The 8,521-nt window shown below is 40.3% G+C and overlaps 1 protein-coding gene and 1 long non-coding RNA gene across 6 annotated transcripts in view; one reads left to right on the forward strand and one right to left on the reverse strand.

Annotated features, from left to right (window-relative positions):
• LOC123472445 (glutamate-gated chloride channel-like) overlaps positions 1 to 8,521 on the forward strand; it is a 39,109-nt gene that overhangs the window by 9,915 nt on the left and 20,673 nt on the right. For 3 of the 5 annotated variants that reach the window (XM_045173982.1, XM_045173981.1, XM_045173985.1), the window contains 6 exons: positions 963 to 1,116; positions 1,558 to 1,640; positions 2,602 to 2,736; positions 3,082 to 3,311; positions 4,270 to 4,473; positions 5,040 to 5,330. In XM_045173982.1, the coding sequence (XP_045029917.1) occupies positions 963 to 1,116; positions 1,558 to 1,640; positions 2,602 to 2,736; positions 3,082 to 3,311; positions 4,270 to 4,473; positions 5,040 to 5,276 (1,043 nt within the window). In that variant the 3' untranslated portion in view covers positions 5,277 to 5,330. The other 2 variants (XM_045173984.1, XM_045173983.1) reach the window with 2 other exon arrangements.
• LOC123472446 lies at positions 5,720 to 7,826 on the reverse strand. The gene is made up of 3 exons (XR_006646865.1): positions 6,445 to 7,826; positions 6,241 to 6,379; positions 5,720 to 6,128 (listed from the first exon to the last, which is right to left on the reverse strand). It is a non-coding gene; the product is annotated as an uncharacterized LOC123472446 (long non-coding RNA).

Here is an 8,521-nt window from a genome sequence, read left to right on the forward strand (position 1 = left end):
ATCATCAATCATCTCGAGTTCATCATAATTGTTTTTTTTTCTTTATTTCTTTCTTTTTTCTGTGTTCTAGTCTCTTCACAAAGTTTCCGTCGTGCCAGTACGCGAGTGTATTTACTCGTGCAATAGATTAATTAATTTCCATCATCAAAGTTGCTTATTCAGTGAGAGAGTGCAGTGAACGCGGTAGAGTAACGTGCAGTTGAGAACAATTGATGATAAACGCACAGACCCTGTCTGACCCCTCTCCGCTTTGAAATGCTATCCCGACTTACATTATAAATGCGAAACGTACACGGAAAAAGAATAGAGAAACAGACAAAGGGCAAGGAAATCTGCTGGAATTGAAATGATGGAAGTTGTTGCTCTTATTCCCCGTTGTTCCGCGGCAAATGTATTATAAACGACCCTTCACATTAATTGTTTCGTACATAGCACAGCTACGTTTGTCTTCTCTTTATGTGGAGGGCTCAATATCCGCCCAAGTCGTCATTCTTCAACAGGCTGTATAAATCTGTGTGGGGTGGGCTAGATTTATTATCGTAATTATTACGACGGACTCGGTTATAGGATGATCTTGGGTCATAATTTAGCCTGTGAATTGTTTTTCATCTTCTCAATCCCCTACCGGGTTTACATTCAGATTATACAATTCACGGTTGAAAATATCCGCAGAGTTCGCCAACGCGGAAAATCTATGGCAATCAAGGGGGGTGGGGTCGTTCTCGGGATCACCGTATACTCATTTGGCAAGGGAATTGCAATAGAGTTGACAGACAGATATTAGATCCTGATGGAAATTGCGGACCTTGTTTCGGAAGAAAATTGAATAATGGCGTTGAAAGGGTTGCGAATTTTTGCGTTGCTCTTAAGGCGCTTTTAATTGTTTCGCGTGTCGTTTTGCAGTAGATGAATTCGGTCATAAGGGTTAAGTAATTAATTGTATTTCGTTTGTTTGCCTTCAGGTCGGATGAAGTACCTCACTCTCAACGACCCAAGCAAAGTCTGGATGCCGGACTTGTTTTTCTCCAACGAACGCGAGGGACACTTCCACAACATTATTGTGCCAAATGTCTACGTGAGAATCTTCCCAAATGGATGGGTCTTGTACAGTATCCGGTAAGATGTGTTTATACAAAGGATTTGACCGTCCTCGCAACATTGGCCATCTGTTTCACATTTCCCGGAAATTCATTTAGATTATTTTGGTTGGGGTTTTATGATGTGTGAAGCACGAATGCAATTATGTTTAAGATGGCGGTAATTCGCGTGGATTCTTGACATTCGGCAACAGTCGTTTGAAAATGGCTGATGTACGTGGTTCGCAATGTCATTGTAGAAAAATAGCTCTTTGATATTTGTGTCATCACATCTTGGGTAGACGAAAATAGATGCAAAAGCGGGTGATAAATCTAGTTGAGCTCGTTGACACTCGTCTACAATTCAATTGTGAGGCCGACGGCTCCCCTCCCACAAAAAAAAGTCTCTAAAAAATGAACTGTTTTTCCAAGATGTGTGTTTGTTCTTTTCTAAATTTCTTGGATATTTCATTTTTCACAGAATTTCTCTGACTCTGTCGTGTCCTATGAATCTCAAACTCTTCCCGCTGGATCGGCAAACTTGTTCGCTCTCTATGGGCAGCTGTGAGTTATTCATTTTCTACTTTATTTCTGTCCGCCGTATTTTTTTCAACTCGTGTCCTCGTTTCGCATCTTGGCAGTTATTGATTTCAACGTTATTCCCGCCTTCTCTGTGTTTTAAGCTTTTCTTTACTTATTCACACAAAGAGATGAGCTCTTTGTTTGAATTTGTGATTACTTTTTTTCTAACTAGAAGAGCAACGCCTTTTATTGCGTTTTCGGTCTTTTTTCCCCCTCCCTTTTGTCTCCTTTCGCGTGAGTTCAAGTGGACAAACACGAGAGGAGTGACTCAAAAAAAAAAATGTGAGGTGCACGGTCTAAGACATTTCAGTTATTCTGTCACGTATAGCAGCTCAAGGGACTAGCATCATCACGTCGCCAGTAGCTATCGTTGACTTCTTTTTCTTCGTATATCTGTGTGACGAAGATTGTGATGAAGGTTTTCTTTCATCTTTTTTTCCCCTTTTGTCCTGTTCCCCATTGTCGCATTTGCGTTAGTATAAAGAAAAGAGACGTTACACACAGGGTCAATAAGTACCAAGTCTGGATATCGATTTCGGGTTAACCATTATGCCGGCATTTTTTTTTTTTTTTTCGATGTTCTAGTCGAACGGGCTTGGAAGAGGCCATGTCCATATTATACGATATTGCTCCTTCTTGTCGGTTTGCTTTGTAGCGCTTGCCCTGCTTTTTTTTTGTGTGTGTGTGTCTGTAGTCCTCCTTTTTAACTGGTGCTCCATTTTATTTGCCTTATTCCATTTCCATCCTATTACTTATACAGCTGGGCACCCCAACGGGATGCCTTATGTAACATTCATCCAGCTAAATGGAAAATTTTATTTTTTTCATTTCTGATATTCGACTGGGGGTTGCGCTCGCAACGATTCACGTTATTCATTTAGTTTGTCCCTTTTGCTATAAATGTATTGTTTTTTTATAAAAATCTAATTTTGAATATTCACAGATGGATGGACAACAGAAGATTTGGTTTTCCTATGGAGAGCCGGAGATCCAGTGCAAGTTACGCAGAACCTCCAGCTGCCGCGATTTGCGCTGGAGAAATTCAAAACGGACTCGTGCAACAGCAAGACCAATACAGGTTAGAAACGAATCGAAAACTATCTAAAAGACGCAATAGACTGTCAGATGACGTCAACACTGTTCAACAATCTCATCGATTTGGGGGGTGTTTCATTTCAGCTTCCCATAGCCTCGTACGACGACTGGAGGGCAAATATTAATATTGATCGCCCCATCTTGTGGGAGTCTCATTAGCGACAGATATTGCCCATCCGGCATTTCGTTTGTTGTTTGTATTCGGGGGGGAGTTAGATATCTTTCATGAGAGATACGTATCTTAAGAATATATACACACAAATGTTGGCCGACTAGCAAAGATAGTAGCAAATCAGATTATATTTTCTTTTTCTGTGTATTATTACAGGAGAGTACTCGTGCCTGAAAGTGGATCTCCTGTTCAGAAGAGAATTCTCCTACTACTTGATTACCATCTACATTCCTTGTTGTATGTTAGTCATCGTATCTTGGGTTTCCTTTTGGCTGGACGCCAATGCAGTACCAGCTCGCGTATCGCTCGGAGTTACCACCCTATTGACGATGGCCACCCAAACTACGGGTATTAACAACTCGCTTCCACCCGTATCCTACACCAAAGTACGTACATCGTTCATTTTCATTTGTGCAGCTTTTACGTTTGACTACCGAAATGTTTCATTATACGCTTGAAAAATAGCCTAGCTTTAAGACTTTATTATGACAAAGTAAGGGAAATAGATTTTCGGATTGTGTAACTTATTGCGAAAAATGTTTCATTCGAGACGGATCGATGCTCTGTTTTCAGCTTGGGGATCTCACGAAACAACGAGATGTCTTTCCTTCTGATGCAGTGAGATGCTTCAGAGCACAGAGTACAATACCGACATCGAATCCATCATTTGTCTTTGCTGGGGACTGATCATATTAAGTGGAACGTCGCTAAAAACTCTAGAAGGGTTTCCATGACGACCGTACGCGCTCGACGCCTTTTCAACCGAAAAATTTTGGCAGTTTTCGCCTCGGATAACCCAAGAAACTTGGATTTTCTTCTCCATTTCGTGTTTTTTTTTCCTTTTTTCAAACTTCATATTTCCCGCTTTTATGAAAGCACATTTTTACGTCTTGGTGATAATTGCAGGCAATAGAACTAAAAGCAATTTAATGCTAATTATTCGCATGCGCCCAACTTGGTGGAATAACGCTCGTAGCCTAATAATCTCGATAACAACTTTTCCGACTATAACTTACTAATTTTGGAACTAACTGCTCGTCCCGACAAAACTTTTTTTTTTTTAGAAAATACTATTCGTAGCAAGTATTTTACTTGTTATAGTGCCGTTTCTGCGTTTAATCAGTTGCGAAAGGAGATTCGTTTCGCTGTTTGGTACGAATTTCCGTTCGTGTGTCCAATATCGTTCAATGAAAACGAACACAATTGGTCTTGGTACACAAGAGCGCAGTAGACGGAATTTCAATTCCGGCATGAGTATGTGATAGGAGCGACACCGGATTCAAAATGCCGATATGATCGATTCGGAAATTGAATTCTTGATTGAATTTTTCCCACCTTTTTTAGGCCATTGACGTGTGGACTGGTGTATGTTTGACGTTCGTCTTTGGAGCGCTGCTGGAATTCGCTTTGGTCAACTACGCTTCACGATCAGACGCGCATCGCGAGAAGATGAAAAAACAGCGCAAACAGTGGGAAATGGAGCATCAAGCTGCTTTGGATGCGATGGCGGCCGACGGACTTCTCGATGATCGCAATTCTTTTGCTATGGTAAGTCCTTTTCATGCAAAAAAAAATAAGTTGGCATTTTGGGCTGCACAGTCGTTCGTAGGCGTAAAGCACTTGGATAGTTTTAAATTTCGAGGCTCAAACTACGAACGGAGGTTGTTTTTAAAGATACAGGCTGAGCTGTTTGTGCAAGTATTTTAGGGCAAGGATGCTTGTCACTATCAAAAGGATGAAAGGAAACTTTTATTTACGGGCATTTTGGTTAAACATTGGCGACGTTAAGGCTATGTATACGACAAGCCCATTCGGCAGCTGTTTATCAGTAAAACATCCATGGAGGTCGTGTAGGACTAGGAGATGTTCAATAGTAAAGCAATTCGCGTGCAAGAAGATGCATTTTTTTATGTGCAATTTGAAAAGGTAAAATGGACTTGCTGGGCAAGGTTGCGATCGTTTCGTGATTATTGGCCAACAGTGGTAGAAGAAATAGGTTGTCGACTTGTTGGGTCGTTTGATGCTGTAGGCAAAAGAGAAACAGTTTGATTAAAAACCGATGTGAAAAGCGGTGTTTTTAATTAACTTGTTTGGTTTTTCTTGTTGGTTCACAGAAACCTCTAGTTCCAGCAAGCACTGAAGTCATCTTCATGGAAGATGGTCGGGATCGTGGTCAACAGAGAAATGATGGGATGCCAACAGAAACGTGTTGTCGTACCTGGATAGGTACGTACACGTTGCGTTCGAAACGCATCGATGTCATCTCGCGTATCATCTTCCCTCTCGTATTTGCCGTGTTTAACATGGCATACTGGAGCACTTATCTCAATCAAGATGACGATACAATATAATAATCTCTTTTTAAAATCAGCTTTTTTTTAAAATTCAATTTATCTATCAATGACCTTTTGTGAAGTTTCAAGCAATAAAGGAAGCGACGGATGAACAAACACAGCAGCGGCTCCCTACTTATGGTTTCCTACTTAAGAGGTGTGAGGATCTCTTAAATTGCTTTGGATACTTAAATTCCGCCCATACTTTAACGAGATTTCCTACTAAAAAAAAACCTGTTTCATGGAAGATTAGTGTAAGTAGTTAAGTAGGCTCAATTAATGGTCTAGACAACTTAAAATTAATTCGCATACTTATTTTCTATAGGGCACAACCTCCTTAAATAGTATCCTTACTTATCCGTTCAACCTACTTACACAGAAGCCCTACTTGCCTAACGCACCCACTTGAATTTCTACAGAAAAATATCCTACTTCAAATCAAAGAATATCTTTTGGGTCGATTAATCAACACGACATTCCTTCGTTTATTAACAATAACGAAACCAACACATGACATAAACGGCGGTATAACTGTTGTGACCTGGTTACTATGATTAGAGCACATAACGTTTCAATTATGGGTTAGACGAAGAGTCATATGAGCATTTAACAATAAATGGTACAAAATAACGACAAATGAGAAATGACATTATCGGCAGCAGCAGAAATCCCGAACACATTAAGAAAAAAAAAATCAAAGTAAGAAAGAAATGTCTCTCAATTTCCCAATCTACGTCGATTCTTCATCAGAAGGCAATTCCTGTGCTTGTTGGTCTTGGTCGTCATCAAAGACAAATTTGTCATACTTTTTCAGAAAACTAGCCATAGTCATAGAGTCTTTCTGGACTGGTTTCTGCCTTGGAAAACCTTCTTGATTAAGACACATACGATCAATTAGTGAAAGAACACCATAACATTGCAGGATAATTGCAGTCAGTGCCATAGTACACACTTAACAGATTCAAAACTACCACACACCTACTTGAAACATTGATGTTCTTGTAGTTAACATTGCAGGACGATCCAACAATGATAAGCATGGAGTGGAGAGAATTCCCATTAAAGAATACAATGGCACTTGAGTTCACTCCAGAGTAATCGGAATCCACGTTTTTTCCAACCTGATACACGAAAAGATACAGATTAAGTTGAATTAACGGGTGAACAAAAAATTGATTTACTGTACTTCACGAATAACAAAAACTGGCTTTGCCCCTTTTACACCGCGGCTTGTTGAACACAAAGCGTTAACTGCAAGGAGTACTTTTTCACTGCAAGATCCATTTTTGCACCCTCAGGCCACTTCTGCCCGCCCTTATCACCATTTTTTTCCAGAAAGCGTCGAAAAGTAATCATTGTACTCTCAAATGCCTTCTGAAACTTGTCCTCATTTATGCAACTCATGGGATATATCATTAGAAAATCATCGTAAGCCTGTGTAACAACAAAAGAATTCTTACTAATTAGTAACGTCACAGGCTAATTGTTAAACGAGCGTTTAATTCCTTTTCAAAATCATGATAATGCGGTGTCTTTTCCAATAACTTTGCAAGAGAAAGTTTGTGGTTACTTTTGAAAAACTCACGCCTTTGGTCAAAATCATGCTTTCTTCTTAACTCATCTTCACGTTCATGTTCAGGAAAATCATCATCGACAGCAGTGGATGAATTGCCGGAAGTATAGAGTTGGCAGCATCACACTGGCTTAGGTCAGCTGAATTCAGCTTTGCACTCGCCTTCTGTTGATTTCTTTTTAAGTTTCGAATTGGTCCATGTCTCTTGGAATCTATCTGATTACCAACAGCTCAAACCACTTTATGTTTATATAATATATATACACTGTTAAAAAGGTTACAAGTTTTTCGGGGGTTTTAACCACGAAAAAATTGTCACCGATCGAATTTTTTGTATCCGCTACGAAAAATTCGTAGGTCGATGACTTTGTCAAAGCCAAAGAACTTTTTTGTTTTGTTTTTTTACGGGATTGATGTGCGGATATACTAACCCCGTATTTTCTAAAAAGATGACGAGAAACCAGATTAGCCAGAGACGGCCGTCATTGGGTAGGAGGCGCAAGTGTCAAACCAGTGCCCCCACCAAAAAATAAGCGAAAAAAAAAAAAAACCAAACAAAACAAACATAGAAAATAAACGTGCGACGTGAGAGTGACGGAGATTCCATCAACACGAAACTTCATCCGTCAGACGTCCGATTTTTTTGTTTATATTATATATACCATTTTACTCTGTTAATTTCCCCCTTTTTTTTCAATTTACTCCAGCCAAGTGCTGATTAGAATAAAAGCAAGCAAATAGAGTTCAAATATACACACCGATAAAGTGGCGAAATAAACAAAATAATAATAATCATTATTGTGACTGCTCTTTATAGTGTTCCATTTTCTCTTTGGCAAGATGCGCACTTCTTGCAGACGACTGTCTGTGTAACCCACGGCGTTGTTGGTTCAGAGTGAAAAATGATCGATCCCCGCTCGAGAGAAAATAGAAGGACAGACAGAAGATTGTAGGGGAAAGGGGGTGGACTGAGAAGGAAGAAAGACGAACGCAGTATCTTCTTCGTATAAAGACTGCGTTACATGCTGTTTGCCAGGGCGCAGTCGACGCAGCATGAAGCCAAAAAAAGGAAAGTAGCGCGGCGTCGCCGTCGCTTCCAAGAAGCTGCCTCCCTCCCTCTCTGTTGAAAGCACGCAGGAAAACCAAGCAACTCCCATCTCCTCCTCCCTGTCCCGTGACGACGACACGGCGAACGCCGGTCAACCGACATACTGACAGTAGCCAGAGCTTGATGCGGACGTACCGCGTCTGAGCTAGTGCTTTTTCTATCCAATTATTTGGGGTTTTTTTGTTTTTCAGGGCCTTATTTTTGTTGTTGTTGAATATCGTAGCAGACGCGTGTGCGACCACCTGCGCCAAATTTGCAATCGCAACAACGACCCACGTTGATTCAAAAAAAAAAAAAACAGGCGTAACTCCAACTGTGGGAAGTAAAAGAAACCATACAAATCTGAGTCTTGTGTGTATTTATTTGAATTCCTGCGTGTTCGACGATAGGAAACGGATGAAACAGATGACAGTCCATCTGATTTGTTATCTCCAAAGAAAAGAAGAGAATTTTGGGTTCTCTCCGAGACGAGTTGTGTTGTTCACATTCGCAAAAAATCAAAGGCGAAAACAAGTTTCGTGGAAAGGATGAGGTAAAGTTGACTATATCGATCAGATGATGTGCTTCTAGCAGCACAATCAC

Source organism: Daphnia magna, linkage group LG5 (assembly GCF_020631705.1).
Source record: "Daphnia magna isolate NIES linkage group LG5, ASM2063170v1.1, whole genome shotgun sequence".
Classification (NCBI taxonomy): domain Eukaryota; kingdom Metazoa; phylum Arthropoda; class Branchiopoda; order Diplostraca; family Daphniidae; genus Daphnia; species Daphnia magna.